At 36.7% G+C, this 17,719-nt stretch overlaps 1 protein-coding gene across 5 annotated transcripts in view; it reads left to right on the forward strand.

Annotated features, from left to right (window-relative positions):
• The window catches only part of AP3B1 (adaptor related protein complex 3 subunit beta 1), a 164,352-nt gene that overhangs the window by 25,078 nt on the left and 121,555 nt on the right, over positions 1 to 17,719 (forward strand). For 4 of the 5 annotated variants that reach the window (XM_072859652.1, XM_072859650.1, XM_072859651.1 and 1 more), the window contains 3 exons: positions 1,418 to 1,513; positions 3,793 to 3,953; positions 9,384 to 9,450. In XM_072859652.1, the coding sequence (XP_072715753.1) occupies positions 1,418 to 1,513; positions 3,793 to 3,953; positions 9,384 to 9,450 (324 nt within the window). The remainder of the gene's footprint in view (positions 1 to 1,417; positions 1,514 to 3,792; positions 3,954 to 9,383; positions 9,451 to 17,719) is intronic. The other variant, XM_072859654.1, reaches the window with a different exon arrangement.

A 17,719-nucleotide genomic window follows, 5' to 3' on the forward strand; every position in this document is an offset into this window, starting at 1 on the left:
TATCAGGGCTGAATGCTCTGATACAGGGAAATGGAGGTGAAGAAGCAGTAGAACACGTTCATTTGTTTTAAGAGAAGCAAAGGGCATCTTATTGTTTACAGAAGTGCCTTGTGATTTTTATTTTTATAAGTACATGCTGACCTCAACTTGGTTATGTGCATCATGTCATGGATGGTAAGGATACAAAAAGTGACCTAATAAACAATTGGTGGTATAGAACAAAAATAAGTCTTGGTCAATAACTCATGGAGTTTGATGTGCTTATATTGATAAACTAATTAAACAAATCTGCCTGTGTTCCTCAAGCCTAATGTGCCCCTGTTATGATTAGTTTTATAGAAAGGAGCATTTTAACATTGAATGAAGGTAAATGGTAAAAGAATAGTGTAGTCACGAAGCTCTAAGTGCTTCCATTTCTAGTCACAGAGTGGTTTCAAGGAAAGGAGGCTTTCTTTGCACACCTGCAGTCAATTCAGTGCATAGGCCTCTTGTGGTCAATGTTGATTGCTGCTTGTCTATAGCTGAACAACAAATAATTTAGTATGGTGTAACCTTCTGTGATTTAATATTATGCTCTTTGCCAGAATTAGCACAAAGATACATCTTCTGATAGTGACGGTAATTATAGCACAGCTGTAGTTGAGGGTCTTTCAGAATTTTCCATTATAAACCCCAATAGTTGGTTTACAACTCAAATGTAAAAAATGTTTTCACTGCTTCCTGGGCATACAGCAGGCACGAGGAGGTAAAATGAACTAAATTGAATATCCCCCTCCCCCAAAATCATACTGAGGTTTTATTAATCTTTGAACATTGCATCCTTTGTAGTATGCTTATATTGGCTACATCTTTTGAATGCTTGTAGTGAGGCAAATGTGGATCTAATATCCTTTGCTTTTGTCCAAGACATAGTCAGAAGTGCTCTTTTAATCAGGTTTAAATAGTGTAAGTTACCACACTTCAGCTGCAAGTTATATTCCCTTTCAAATGTGTTAAAGTAATTGATTTTAAGTTTCAGGGTAAAGTAAAATGGGCTTGTTGAAATCCTTGGCTATTGCAGTTTAACCTATTTTCCATAAGAAAAAAACATGAGGAGTGCTCAGGTGGTCAGTTGCCACATGTCAACTTCTTAGATTATTCAAGTGTTTATTTACTAGTTCATAATGTAAAGCAATACTTTGTGTTATTAGCCTTCATCTGACTATTATTAATTAGCTAATACTGCGGCACCTCAGGGAGTTTCTATTAAAAGAATTACAGTAAATTATAAGACATTTGAGAAGCATGTGAGTACTCCAGTGATATATTAAGTCTTCCTTCAAAGAAGAAAATGTTGATGAAAATACGCAATCTAGGACTTATTTTTATAGAATTCTAAAATTTTCTGATAATCATGTTCATGTGTTTTTCTTTTCAGATAAAAAAGCTTGTATATGTTTATCTGATGCGTTATGCAGAGGAGCAGCAAGATCTAGCATTATTGTCCATCAGTACTTTCCAGCGTGCTTTAAAAGTGAGTGACTACTAAATATTTCGTAGAGAATTCTGAGTTGGTATCACAAAAATATCTGTGTAAATGTAGTCTGGTAAACTAAAAGCATGTAAATATCTGCATCTGGTAAAGTAGTTTCAAGTTATGTCGTTGACCAAGTTTTTTGTGCTACCTCAAACCTCGTCAAGCAGCTAAGCCTGCATGAAGTAAAATTACTTCACTAAAGAAAAGCAGCAGATTGGTGCTCTCAAATTCACATGCCCAACATTTAATTTCTGGAATGCCTTTTCTCTTTCCAGGGTAGCTTATGTATGTAGAAAGAAGATCCTGTTATTACCCTGAACTGCCTGTGTTCCTTTTAGTTTGTGTAAAAGATCCTTGTGTACAACAGAGAGTTGGAACATAAGGAAGGTAGTAATACCTAAATTAAAATATTCACTATGTTGCACACGGTACTTTTTTATTAAAAGCAACTGAAGAAATAGCATTTTGTACTGTTTCATTTCAAATTCAGATCACAATAGGGAATGGGATTAGAGAACAAAGATGAGGATTGCCTTTGAAGTGGGACCGTGGAGAAAAGAAAGATTTATCAAGTCTCTGTCCTTAAATTTGGGCAGTTTTTATAATAAAAGAAGGTTGGGTTTTTTCTTTTTTCTTGTACTCTTCTTGTAAGGCTGCTCTAGGTTCATAATTAATTTCTGTCATGTCACTGGTTCAGACCTTGCATCTTGTTGGAAAATGTTGCAATCAGAGCACCAGGTGTGCAGTTGTAGGAGCATCCCACAACTGACTAGAGAGCTTTCTGCCCCTTTACTTCCACCTTTTATCTCAATGTCATGTGTATTACCTTTAATATCTGTGACTGCCATGAAAAGCTAAAATTCAAATGACTTTGTATCCTATGTTTTTAATGAGATACGTGTACGGTGAACACTTCTCATGGCATAACTTTTTAAAAAGCTGTGGATAGTGGGAACAAAAGGAGGAGGGATAACTCAAATGTTGTGGCTGTGAGTAACTAAAAAAGAAGTAGTGGTGTGGTAACAAGGTAGACTCCAAGCTAGCTGAGATTTGCAGGAACTAAGGAAATTACTAAGCCTGCTATGGAAGATAAGCAAATGTAATTAATTCTCTCTGTTTATTTTTTGTAATGTTTTGTTTCTGGTTTTGTAATGAAGGTTATAATTCAGCTTTATGTGTGGAGATTTTTTTTTCCCTCTTTAGAAAGAACGTTTTAGGGTATTTTAAACTTGTGTGATTGGAGATTAGCTTTGCAAACTCTAAGAAGAACAAGTTGTTTTTCGAAAAGCTGTCAAATTAAGTACTTTCACCATCCGGATACTTACTACTCAGAAGTTGCTAAGATGTAGGAATTTTGAGAGCTTAGATTAATTAATCATTAAGTAATACCAGTCTGAAAACCTTTATTGCCAACTCTCAGTCCTTGGGAGAAATGTTCTTTGGGAAGTGCCCTTCTGGCAGACAGTACACCGAATTAATGCTGCTGCAATTTCAGTTTATTAGCTTTTAGAGGATCTAGTACTTGATTAAGCAACGTTTTTCCCATGTGTCCCAAGCCCATGATTAATGGACAAGTTTTACATAACAGTTCCTCCAAATACAGATGTTTTCTGCTATTGTTGGATCTCCAAGCTAACCCTAGCATTATAAAAGGGGAGCAGGTACTGGTATGAAAGAAGGGAGGGTAGAAAATAGAAGAAAGTATCAAAATGTTTAGCTTAATATTTTCACATGTTCTTAAGAAAATTCATTTTGTTACTGGCTTCAGTTTGTCTTGCGGGAAAGCATAAAATGGATGTGTTGTCAAGAACTTGAGTGGGAGTGTCGCAACTAAGAACCACATTTTCATCTGACAGTTCTGATATTTAGGTAATAAAACTGAGCTAGGTGTGTGTTTCAGAATATCTGAATTCCACTTGGATTGCAGAAAATGTTTCAGATATTTTAAATAAAAGGTTTTTTTATCCATCATTCCCATATTTTGCTTGGAAAGTGAATTATGTTGGTGTTTTCCTTTGCCAGATTTCCAGATTTTCATAATGTTTCAATATTTTCTTTCTTACTTTCTTTTACTTTTTTTGGTTGTTGAAAGTTTCTTGTGTGAAGTTTGGTACATTTTCGTATTAGTGTGGTCTTAGCTTGCAAACCTGACTGATAGTCACATAGATTTGCATGTTTTAACATGCAGTCACTAATTAGTGTAAACGCTGCAGAGAATTTAATGATGCATTTCCACACTATCTTATTTTATTTCTCCCCTCTCTCCCATTCTTTAGGATCCTAATCAGTTAATCCGTGCAAGTGCTTTAAGAGTTTTATCCAGTATCCGTGTCCCAATTATTGTTCCTATTATGATGCTTGCTATTAAGGAGGCCTCTTCTGATTTATCTCCTTATGTGAGGAAGAACGCAGCCCATGCAATCCAAAAACTGTACAGGTAAGTGATTCTGACAAACACTGAAAAGCAATTTTGAGATAGTTGTGCGCTATGTTTATAAAGACTACAGGGTGCATTGGCGTGTCTCAGATATATCGGATCGGTTTCTTAAAAAGCATAAAGTGTGTGTAGACATTCCGCCACTCAACTGATTTGATTGGAATTCAGGCAAGTCTCTTGCTTGCTAGAATAACAGGATAACTATGAAGAGATACAAAAAGAAACTGATACACTATCTTTTGTTTTTAATATACCAGTTAGTCATCTGTGTAGCAACTATTTGGATGGGTATTCTCAGAATCGAAGATTTCTGTGTTTAGTGTCTGTATCTTTCATCCTGAAGGCATTTGCTGTAGTTTGCGGTACAGGCGACAAATGAGTACTAACTCGTAGAACTGTTATCTATGCAAATCCAAATCTTCCTCTTCCCTCTTCAGAAATTCTTGTTGTGGAAGAGTTCTTATGAAGAGGTGCGTACTGGTTTACACAGGTGAGGGCAACAAAAGCTGTACCTTTCTGGAACAAAGGCAGGCATTTGTACTACTACTTACTTCCCTTTTATTTCGCCTATGCCACAAAGAAGAGGGTGAGAGGTGATAGGGGTTCTGAATCAGGTAGGCTGAGGCTGCTGCAGTTCCGTGCCCCCTCAGACCAACCAGTCGCGATGCTGAGCATATATTCCTAATGGGCACATGCACACACGCATGCAACACACATGCACGCAGCCAGCTATACAGATCAGCACAGACAGAAAACAGCGCTCGTGCAGACAAAACAAGCATCAAAAGCCTTATCCTGTTGCACTTTCTGGCTGATCAGGATGCAGGCGTGTTAGTGGACCTATATATGTACAATATGGATCCCGCAGTAATTATAGTAAATGGTCAGTCTTTCCAGTAACTGGCCTTGGATCCTCAGTCTCCCCAGTTGCTGGCACTGGCACGTACAAGCGCACAATGCTTGCAACTCCACTGCTCTTGCTCTTACAGACCCCCTCAGTCAGACACGCACATGCTCCCACCCTTTCACTCAAACACTACGAATCCCAGAGTAGCTGGATTGAGACACTCAGACTACGCAGTAACTGGCCATTATATCCCCTTGTCTCCAGTTGTCTCCCACTGGGTGGGGAGGAAGAGGGGAGAGAAACAGAGAGACTGAGACACACAAATGGGTATCTCAGTCAACCTCCAGACCTTACAGTCTCTTCAGTAGTTGGCCTGGATGCCCTGGTCCCTCTGGTAGCCAAAATCTCCAGCTGTCTCACTTGGAGACACACACATGTCCAGCGCAGACCTATGGTCCTGCTTCAATACCTGCCTTCCCAAGCCACCTAGTGTGGCTTGATATTCTCTAGCAATTACACACTGACATACATACTTGCTCCAGTTGCTGCTACTGCAGTTACATGGGTGCCTATAACTCATGGCCTGATTCCAGTTGCTGGAGCTTAGACCTCCATATCACACATGCACACAGAATAGAGACTGCCTCACCCAGGAAAATAGTTAATTTAATGAGAAGACAAAACAAGCTGTGGTTATCAGGTGCAGAGCATGGCCAGATAAGTGTGCTGAGCAGCAAAGCATTTACATACAACTGGGTCCTTTTATGCACCTATCCCTCCATTTTCCTATGCTTGTTCCTCCTGAAATCATCTAGATCCCTCCTTTTCCCTGCCTTTCATTTCTCCCATAAATGTCCCATAGTAAAGTCTTTTACAATCCCAAAATGCTCCTTCTGGCATTGCATAGTAAGTCTCATAGCCCTGTACCTAGTAACACCCCTAAGCCTGAAAGGTGCTCTGGAGAGCCTCTCTAAGTCATGGTAGGTTCACTTCAGGACTATAAGGCTGATGGCTTTTCCATGGCAGCTCTCCAAAGAACCTCGGCAAGGGCTCCTTCCTTCTGGTGATTTTTTTTTTTTTTTTTTTTTTAAAATGCACTGAGTGCTTTCATGTGATGGCCCTGGGAGTAGCTGGGTCAGGATGTTATTGGAGTTTTCCCCACCTCTTTACTCCTCTGTGTGCAGACAAGCATTTTATCACGTAACCTAACAAGAGGGAACGGATTTTAAGTCCCTTCCTGCTATTTGAGTAGTTTATTTTTTGTTAGCATCTGGTTCCAGCCCACAGAAGACTTTTTGGCCTGAATTATTCTCCATATACAGAATGTCCTTTGATTTCCTGATAGTATCAAAACTATTTGTAGGAGTTGGCGGTAATGGTCTGTTAGTGCCAGCAAGGCACAGCAGTATCTGGACAGCAGGCTATTCCATGTAGTTTTGACTTAAATTGATGCTTCCATTTCTTCTCTCCATGACAGGCAAAGTTTATTTTACTAGGTCAGATTAAAGAGCTTATTGGTGATTGGTGCAAAACTGGAAGATGCTGAAATCTAACTTGATTACTAAAAGACCTTTTATCCATCTTTTATCCAATCTCCAGATATGATTGCATCTTCAAATATAACTTGTATTTTTTTTTATTTCTGGTTCATATGGTATCCTATGCTTATATGATGTCAGAGGCAAGTTTTTAAAATCATCCTTGCAAATACCATAAAAAGGTATTTTTTATGACAAAAAATACAGCATATGGTAAAAAATAACAGCAGCACAATCTGGAGAAAATGGCCTCACTCCCTTCTAGTTTCCATGAATTCCTGACTGGTAGTAAAATGGACGTCTAGCTCACATAGCAAAGGAAAACTAATGAAACTAATGTTCTATAAAGGTTTCCTTAATGGTTTAGATGGCCTGTACATCTTTCACAAGTTTTAATTTCATGCAAACATCCTAGGCATCATAATGCAAGTTTTCAAACTGCTGTAGCTGCAAATTCCACCTTACCTGGACTAGAATAAAGTTCATAGTTACTTGTGAGCGGAGCTGTAACTAACAATTGTGTCCTTGGTAGCAGGATTTGGGAACTGCTTATAGAAAGCGTGTGAACTTTTATTGTCACAATTTCAAAATTTACTTGTACAAGTGCCATATCTGATAGCACTGGTTTACCGCAGGACCAAGAGAGATAATACATTTTTTTGGGTCACGTGAAGAAGCAGCAGTACTGGGAATTGGTGAAGAGGCTGTCAAATTAACCTGTCCGCAGGCAGGCCCAGTTGGCTTGCCTGCAAATAAGAGTCTTTAACAGGCAGTCTCAGCAGATGTTTCAACAAGGATCACAACTGGTAGCTCCACAATTCAGCGATACAGATCACATACTGGTGGCAAGGCTGTCTTTTGGCCTATTTGTAATGAGCAGGTAATTTCAGAAGACTCTCTCTGAAGTTGGTCAATATCAGAATTCTGGAGGGGATGGATTTTTGATGTGAAGATCAGTCAACAGTTTATATACTCTCCTACATCTGATTACTCCTCCATCTTCTGCGAGCATCTGAGTAAGAATTAGCAACAGTTTATTCTGATAGTGCATGTATGCTCCGTTTACTTTTTGGTTTCCATGACTTCTCTACCTGTTTGATAGTCCTGTAGTTCAGTTAGTGCTCTGGTCAGACTTCTGGGTGCAGGTTCGATACTCCAATCTTCCTTGCATGTAGTGTCATGGAGTTTGGATGGATGTCTGACCTAGAAGAGCTTGTTCATTAGTGATTCAATCAATCCTAACAGCAGTAAGCTTACATATCAAACAGAAAAGATTTCAGGCATAGTGTGAACAGCGACATTTGTGCCCAATGCAATCAACATTGCCAGGTACATTCAAGTAATTTTATCACTGAAAATGTCAGATCTCTTGCTTATTTCACTTAGAGTGCATTTCAAAGCTATTAGTATCTTCTGTCTATCAATAGAAAACTCTACTGTGTACTTGCAGCTACTTGCAGCAAGATTTGGAAGAGGACTTTTTAAAAGTCCCATCACTAGTATTAACAGATTCCATACTATTACTAGTAGATACCATAATGGGACCAGATCACTCTGAGCACTTTAGCTTGTTCTTTTATTTTCTCCCCAAGAATTCTGTCTTCCTTGTCTGAAACATCAGGAAAGAGGAGGGGAAGGAATGTGAATTCAGTTATCAGGGCCATTACTGAAGATTTTCTTGATCACATAACAAAATGGGTATTTTTCAAAGTTTCTTATTACTAAGTACTCACTTCTTTCTCTGTTTAAATTTTATACTGATTTTGAAAATTTGAAATAAGGCCTATTAGAAAGACTTCTGGCTTTTCCTCTGAAGGTTTTGGTCCTTGGCAGAAGATCCAGTAAACCTTTTCTGACAAAAATAGAAGTTGGAACAAAAGGTGATTGTAAAAGTACTTACGGAACAATGTGCTGTTGCTTTGCTTATGTTGATAGTGGCTTCTAACAAAGTTTTGTTAACCATTTAGCATAAGCTGGTATTGTTAGGTATTAGAGCCTTAGTGAAGTAGTATGCAGCTAGATACTCACTTTGTGAATCTGTAGTTGGAAAGGATATACTCTGCATTAGGGTAGTTCATTGTTCAGCATTAAAACTGAAGTGTACAATAATGATCAAGTACTTTCTTACTTATCTGTAATTGTATCCATGTTGAAATGACTTTTCAAAGGCATAGGACTACACATCTGTATGGCTCTTTGTACCTACTTCTTTTTGTATTTTCTTCTGCCTTGGCTTTGAATTCTTCCATGCTCTATAGATCCATGATGAAGAAGCAGCTGGAATGAAAAGTTGGTCCATACCTACCTAAGAAGCCAGTTTGACAATAATGGGTGTTTCTGGCAAAATTTTCTCTGCTCTTTGAATACAAAAAGGACAGTACAAAGATTGTTGTTTGCAACTTTTGGTTTTCCTGTTTTTACTATTTATATAGGACTTAAAGCAGTCTCTTTTTCATCAGCTTGCCCACCAACTTTGTATAGCTACCCTTGAATACAATGTCCAAATTTTTGAGTTCCAATACTTCTGACTAAAATTAGTGAAGTTAACAAAGTGTCTTACTCAAAGTGTTATGTTGATAATTAGGTAATAAAGGTATGATTCTGCTTTGGTCCTGATGTTCATTCACTAATGAATTAATTAATGCTGAAATTCCCTTCTGCAAAAGCAGTGAGATTCTTGTGACTTAACATCTGAAGTTCAGCCAAGTTCTCCCTAATAAGTTGGCCTGTCTTAATGTTTCTTAAATCCTAAAATTTTTATGAGTTTTAGTGTTAAGATTCTTATAGAACACACATAAGTGGTATAAGATAATCTTTATTATTTAATTTTGTACTCCTTCAATTCAGTTTTATATTCCATGATTAACTTTCTTTTCAGTCAAGTTCTTCTACAATCAGTTATTTGGAATACTTGATTTTTCTGGAAGTGGTTTCTTTAACGCTCTTGGTTCCCAGCTTGTGTCTAAGGGTCAACAAACCTAACCTCTTTTAATTTCAGATATGTCTGACCAAATGAGTAAAAATGATGTTTATTTTTCCTTCTAGTCTTGATCCAGAGCAAAAGGAAATGTTAATTGAAGTGATAGAAAAGCTTTTGAAGGATAGAAGTACGGTAAGAAACAGTATGCTATTACATATGCATATATTTTTAAAGAGTTTACTCCTGAGGCTGTCATTCAGCAGTATATAATACGCTTCACTAACCCTTGCTGATGTGGTTTTATATGTTTTTAGATAGAAGTATCTTTGTGTATTTTTGCATTATACTATGACTGTAATAGTGACCATCTCCTTTAATAAGACTGGTAATTTTACTTGTATCATGGGTATTCTTAATCCATTTTTGTTAGTATGTTTTTTATGTATGCTTCTTTAAACTTAATTTTGAAAATGAAAGTTGCATGATGATATGAATCAGTGTACAAGTGTCTATGTATAAACACTTTTTCATTGGGAAATTAGCTAGGTCATTTTGATTTGTTTGTGATACTGTAAGAATAAATTACTTCTGTGTAATGCACAGTATGCCTGTTGACATCAGTCTGCCTTGTAGTGTGTACAGCTGTTAAACAATGATACTTGCTGTGCAATTGTTTGTTCTTGCAAATATCCCCACTTCCAATCTGGTAAGTAAAACCAATGTCCTGGGACAATTTCTGTAAATTTAACACTCCTGTTATATTTTGCCTGCACTATATAGGTACAGGTTTTCTGTGTGAACTCCTGAATGTTGCACAATGGTCACACACTTTATTTTTCTTGCTGTACCCTACAAATAAGTTTCCCAAGTCTAAGCCAGAAAGGTAGTTGAGCAAAGAGTCAAAGATAGACTTCAAGTAGAAAACAGTTGTAAATTAAAACATTCTCCTGTTGTTCTTGTTCAGATTACTAATTTAGTGAATGTAATCCTTTTTAAGTAAATGAAAGTATTACTAGGTACCATATAGTGTGTTGTTGCATCTCCTACTTGCCAAGACTTTTTGTAATACACAGGAATATATAATCTGTTGTTCTAGCACAGTCCAGGTGTTCAGGACATAAATGGTGCTGTTCTCTAAAAGACATCTTGCAACTTCCACTGAAGGGTTACTAAAGGAGAGTGTCAGAGCTTAATGGCTCAGCAGACAGTAAATCAGTTAGTTGGTTCTCCTGACTGCATCTATGCTTGACCTGTACTCATTTGTCAGAGGCCTTTGTGCTTCTGTGGAGCTGCCCCCCAGTGGTTCTTTGTGTATTTTCTTTTCATGTTTCATGCTCTTGGTGTGTGTGCAATCTGTGAATGTGAGATTAGATTCTTTATACCTGTGGAGGCATAAAGGGCTGAGAACCTATCTTTGTTTCTTTTCATTGCTGATGGCAGGATAATAAAATCCCTGAGTTTTCACTCTATTTCCTAGACCTTATTGCTTATGATAAATGGCAAATTATCCAACAACTAGTCATTTACACATTTACTTTAACAAAATGTTAGAGGGGGAAAAAGTATAGAGTAGGTTTGGATCTTCTTTTTCCCTAGCACACTGATCCTGGCACTTGGAGTTACTCATAAGGGAATTAATGTTCATTGCTTGGTACATGCCACAATTCTGGTGCCTCTGTGACACTGAATAATGGACACTGTATTTATGAAGATACCAGCTGAAGCAATAGTCAAAGTTATGCTATTTTGCCAGCATGTTCAAGAAGCTAAGAATGATGGTCTAGAATAGGGTCTTCTGGACTTCTTTGAAGACATAATATGGTTAACTGCTGCAACTTTTTCTTCCCTCTGATTTCTCTTGGTCTGTTCCCTAGCAAGACCTGTTTCCAGCCTAGGCTGAGACATCTCAGCTTCAGAAGTTTTACTTTTTCAGGAAGTGATATGAAGAATTATTATTCCAAAAAGGAACCGTACAAATCTCTCTTCAGGACTCTCTGAATCAAAACTAAGTATTAATATGTGCTCTTTCATCCCAGACTCCACAGCTTGTTGTGATCTAAAGTGGATCAGTCTCTCTTTAATCCTTGATAGCTTTGGGAAGACCAGTCTAGCATGGAAAAGCTTCACTTTAAGTAGTTATCTTTTGTCATGTTCCACTGAATGTTCCCAGAAAGCCTCTGCACTTACTAACGGAAAGTGCATACTGCACAAGTGTTTTATTAGCGGGTAACGCCAATCTAAATAAGTTTATTCTTTGCCTCTAATTGGAGGATGTAGCAATTTGCTCACAGTGGAGGAAACAAAGTGCCACTTGTAGCTACTTTTAGCTTTTAATATTGGAGGAGATGTAGCTGCTTATGGTGGTGGTCCTTATGTACAGGTGTGTACATATGTAGCCTATATAGCCTTAGGTTGGCTACTTTGTAAGTCTTACTTAAGCTCCTTTTGAGAAATTTGTATTAATTTGAACCATCTTTTTGTATTCTCTAAGGGAAGCTGAATTTCATACACTTAGCATAAAAGAAAAAGAACTTTCTTCACAAAGACTGCAAAATATTTTCTGAAAGCTTTTGTCTTTAGGTATGTAGAAAGAGAAGTTGGGTTTGTTGCCACAGGAATTCTGGAAATGGGTCCAAGCTGTAGAACAACAGCATTTTGTCATAGCCTTATGAAGTGCTTGTGTTTGATTAATGGTATTTCTCAGGTTTTTTGCAGCTTCTGTTGCCAGTTTGCAGTCAGATGGCCTGAAATTTGTGGGGTGATAATGTGGAACTCGGGCTACAAGTGTTTACTTGTCACTAATCTTTGGATTCCTTAAATTTCAATGCACAGAAGCTGTTCCCTTACATCAACATTAGTTGTGATCTCCTGATAGTTTTAATCTAATGTCAGCAGATCAGTTTGTTGGGAAGGTGATGGTGTTTTCATTAAATTGTGTCTTTACCAGAGTGGGAGAATCTTAGTGACTTTGGGAATTGTAGAACATCAGTGGTTCTCCACCTTTTTGTCTCTTGATGGAAATGTCATGTTACTTTTGGCATTTCTGTGTAGTTAAGGGCTGATAATCCTCACACAAGCCATGATGCATTGTATATAATAACTGGATGTGGGAAAATCCACCATGTGATTTTTTGTTTGTTTTTTTGTTCTTATTCCATTTGTTTTAGGCATGTTTGGAGGGAGAGTGCAATTATTAACATTAACGATGTATATAACAGTTGAATATTGTTCAAGTAATGTTTGGGACTTTGCTTTAATAAAAAGTAAATTTTTACTCATAATTTGTTTATTTTCTATTACCATTTGGCCTCAAGCAGGGTTTTTGAAACTTACTGACACAATCTCTACATTAAAGTGAGATAGAATAGCTAGATAACACAGATGCCTCTAAATGTATATAAACCAGAATTTTTTTTTCCAGAGAGAACACGCTATTGTGGATTATTAAAGTAGTTTATGTTGCACGGAAAAGGCACAATGTATTTAAATTAGTCAGAGTCATTTTATATTTGAAATAGCAAGAAACTGCCTGGATGGGAATTTTACTCCAGTAAAATGAAGCCATTTTATCAGACTGTACAAAATGTGTTCATTTTTTAGGTCTCAATCAGTAGGAAATTTTAATATAAGCTGAGGTAAGCAAAACTTAAAATAAGATGAGATCTAACCTTAACCCAGCACTTCATTAAAATTTCTGGTGAGATAAATGAAAGATCACTCTACTCCTTAAGTGACTTAACATGAAGATTCAATTAAAAGCCAAGCTCTCAGTTAATGTAAGATGCAAAATTATCAAGTGCAAACCATCGTTAACATACCCTCAAGGGTAGCTAACTGGGAATTAGAGTATATCAACAAAGCTGTGATTTTGTGCCAGTGCATTTAATTTTTAAACAGATAAATTGTTTACAAGTATTTTTATTATACAGACTTAAGAAACCCCTAGTTATGTTTTTACCTTTGCTTTACAGAAAAAAGTACCTCAGACTTTGATAAGTAGGTACAAGAGCATTAATGCCTGCTCCTTTTATTTTTCTAGTAATTCTAGATAATTGAGCAGCTGACATGATTTTATGTAGAAAGGAAGATAAGAGCATGTGTGTATTTTATGCTAAAATGACTTTCTCAGAAAGTAGTATAGCTAGTCACGTAGTCACGCATGAAGGTATAATTGGGTATTTTAGAGGAAACTAGTTCCCTTTTTCTTTTTGGTTGATTCTGTATCACTTCACTCTAATTCTATTTTTTCTATTCACTTAACAAGCCTGATGATCTAGCTTTGGGGCATAGGGTTTAAGGCAGGATTTGTTGCTCAAGTTTCTTTTGGCATACTGTGAAGGGCTGTAGAACTGCATTGTGTTTGTAGCCTGTGTATTTTACAACTCTGATTGTAAACAATAAAAATCAGGTTCATTAATGATACCTGAGTTACAGCAGTTAAAGAAAAAAAATCCATGTTGATACTGAAAAGGAATCATGTCTGTTGTCCAAACTTGTAAAGCGAAAAGAGCTTGTGACTTGCATTCCTCAATCCAAACTAAAGTATCCCAAAGTGTATCTAAAGGTGCATCTAAAAAGAAAAGGCAGAATGTAGACGTGTAGCTGGAATGTAGTTGTATGGATGCTGGGCATATTAAAAATGTCCAAATTTACTGCAGGTTTCCATCTTTAACTTTGATCTGATTTTATTTCGTTTGGGCAGATACCTCTGTTATAAGGAGGGTTTATGATGTTTGTGTCGCAGTATAACTGCATGTGCTGCATGATAAAATGAATTTTTTTCAGTCCCATCCAGAGAACTGGGTTAGTATGTGGCCACATATATTTTGTGCTATATCATAGCTGTTGCTATTATAGCTCCTCTTCTGCGACCAGGTAGTATACAGAGTGCAGCACTGCTTTTGAACTCTTCTAAGACAGAAGAATGTTAGAGAGAAATTGCAAAACATGTTGGCCAGACTCACAGATGCTCATTGATTCCCAAGTATGTACTCCTAACATTGTATCCCCAGAAAACTCTGCTGTGAAGTAATACAGGAAGGGATAGAGGCATGTTTTGAGTGAAGACTTACAGTAAATTAGTTTATTGCATGGAATCTTTTATTGCTAATTAAGATTTACACTCTTTTCCAAAGGGTAAATTTTCCTTTAGCCTCTGCTTAAATAATGTTTTTTTCCTTTAATGGGAATATTTTAATCATATTAAACTACTTCTAATATTAAATAAATTTATTATTCTGTTCTGATGTGATAATTTACTCCCAAATATAATAGATGCAACTTAGTATGAATTCTATTTTGGGGGTGAAAAGACTTTATACAAAAGTGTGAGTATTGAGATTTCTTTTGCAGCCTGCATGGTTACTAGATGAAGCGCAGATTCTTGCGAAATGAGACCCCTTAGATTAAAAAATGATCCTAGGAATTGCTGATGGCTTTGCAATGAAGATCTTGATCTTTTGAACTAAAGCGGTGTATTTTGGGATAATGGGGAAAGAAAGATGGGCACTCTGCCTTTTAACAGTAGGCTTCTTTTAAGTTAATGTTTTAGTTTAGAACCCAAATGTGTGGATAAGACAATGTTTTCTTAACTTATTGATTTAATGTTGGTAAAAGCTTCACTTTTGTGGAAAAAAATTACTTGAGTTTGTGCAGATGTTTTATTGTGATAGATCTATTATCCAGCTATTAGAAGATAAATGACCGATCTTTTCCAGTTTCCTTGCCTCCAGAAAATTGAAATAAGAAGGGGAATATCATTTGGGCTGTATGATTAGGGCAGGTGGGGTGGCCATTAATTTAAGAGAAAGGAATCTTGGCAGCATAGGCCAACTTGCACTGGATTATCAATCAAACCTCGATGCACTTCTTGTGATGACCCAGCACTCTCAGGTTTTCACAGCATTAATTAGAATTCATGACAAAATAGATGCAAGGAAACGTTTTGTACCCTTCGTAATTTTATAGAAAATTTATTGTTATTAGAGGAACCATTTGCTTAGTGTGATTTTTTTCATTACCAGCTTGTCAACTAGCATAGATAATCTGGAGAAAATATGAACTCCATAGATTGGGTGTCACTTTTGTTGATGGTTCATGTAGTTTACCTTGGAGCACAGCTAATGGCTGAAGTTCATAGCAACAGCACAGAAAAACGTGGCAACCAGTGGAAGACAAATGAACCATGTTTATTGCTTTAATATAAAAAATACATAAATGGAAAGCAGCATTTGAATTTGATGAGCTCATTGCTAGTTTTGTTGGAGTGATTTATATTTTCTCCTTATACAAAAAGCTACTATTGACACAGTGAGATGGAAATTAACTGTCTGTTTTTTGGAAACCAATATTTTTTGGTTTTATATTCTGATTGGATCATTTTGTTTTAATTCTAAATATTTTTATGGAATGTTGAGCATTTAATAAACAAAGATTATTAGCTGTTCCTCTGATGTTTAGATGTATAGTAGGATCATACTATAGGGGAAACTTATTAAGAAAGCATTAGGAAATTTTCTCAGATAAATCCTCTTGTTACCAGTGCATTTTCAATCTGTCTTACATTCTCACTTTTTTTTTCCCCTTTCAGATGAAAAGCCTAATTTTGGAAAATGCAATAATGGGGAGAGGAGCACGTTCTTAACTAGTGTCATCATGTATGGCAATTCCTGTATTAACTTGTAAATCTAGGGCCTCACCACAAGACTAATATGTGTGTTCAGTGCACCTCTTGCATTTCATAGTGTATGTTCAAATTTTTATGAATATCTTTTAAGTGTTCACAAGTGACAGCATTCTCATTGTAAACTTGAGTAGGTGACTGATGTGAATTGAAATAAGTAACTATTTAGAATTCCTGTATTTCAGTATGACTGTTTCTTTGAATCAAATTGTTGAGTTTTACTCAGCGTAACTGAACTTTTAAAAAGCCAGTGCTGTTTATAGGATATGTGCTCAATTTTAAAAGATCTAAACTAGTGTTACATGTATTATTTTATGTCAGCTTTCAAACTATATCATATCCAAATGAAAGAGAAATACAGCAAAATGTGTGTGCAGTAATAGTAGCAGTACAAGGCAAGGGTATCCACTCTAGAACTACAGTCAGACACCAGCATCTGTGTCATCCTTCACCTATGAACCTAAAAGGGTATTTTTAAATATTAGGCTGAGACTGTTCTTGTAGTCATAAATCAATCTGTGTGTCAGTCTCCCTCTCTCCCCCTCCTTCCCTCCCTTCTTTTCTCCCCTTGTATGTCAAACCTGTCAAGAGACCCTATACTGTCTTGTAGTGTGGAGTAGAATACCCATAATGAAGTCTGTGGGACAGTGAGCTTAAAAAAAGTCTCTGTGGTCTAAAAGTGTCATCCCTTCTAAAATTTCAGGTCCATCACACTGTCTTCTGCGAGTTGGCCTTAACTGTAGTTCAGAGTTTTGCATCCTGATAAAATTGCTTTGCTGCAAGCGAGTTCTAACATGTAACTCTTCCCACCCTTCCCCTCTTCCATCCTCAGCTTATCTAGCCTAATTGAATACCTACTCAGGACTGATAGTGATTTGCCTGGAGTTAACCTCTGTATTCTGCTGAGCTTTGAACCCACACCGAAGCATCAACTTGCAAGAGTTCTTAATTACAGAGTAGCTTACTGCAGCACCTTATTAAGAAGAAAGTTTAGTACAACAACATAAAAAAAAAAGCTATTGTTTTTGTGATAAAGCAAAAACCAGCAAATTATTTTAGATGTAAAGTGTGTTTTATTTAGCTCTATCAAATAATCAAATTTTACTTCCTGGAATGAGTTGTATACTTGCTGGGACCAGCAGGTACCAGTATGTGGACAGGGCTGGAGACAATAAATGCAACTTCACGTTTATTCTTATTGGTAATTCATAAAATCCCCACAGAGCCCGAAACTTGTTTAGCATAATAGCAAGACTATATTCTGAGCTGTTTTCTTTCAATTGTAATGTTGGGCACATACTAATAAACCAAATGTCAGCCAAATATAGGGAGAAAAAATGTAACATATGAATATCATTGTATTTAATATTTCTCAAAAAGTACCATTTCAATAAACTGCACTTCTATTTAATTGCTTACTTTAAGTCATTGGGGAAATTTTAGAGGTTGAAATGCAGATCCCAGTGCTCAGATAGAATATGACATTAATTTGCTGCCAGAAGGCTATACTGCATGCATACTAACTGCATACATATCAGCTGCTTCATATAAAGTCTCATCATTTTAGTTATTTGACTTAACATGTACTCTGACACAAAACAAATCTTAATTAAAGCAATTAGAAGAGAAAGAACAGTAATTCCAGGCACACAATGACATGTCCTTATAATGCATGGTCAGCCTTTGAGGTTTTCCCACAGTTAAAGTAACCTGCTGACAGAATTTTAACAGGAACCCCAATATATGTTTCCTTTATTTTTAAAAGAAAATACCCTATCA

Source organism: Ciconia boyciana, chromosome 4 (assembly GCF_034638445.1).
Source record: "Ciconia boyciana chromosome 4, ASM3463844v1, whole genome shotgun sequence".
NCBI classification, from domain to species: Eukaryota; Metazoa; Chordata; class Aves; order Ciconiiformes; family Ciconiidae; genus Ciconia; species Ciconia boyciana.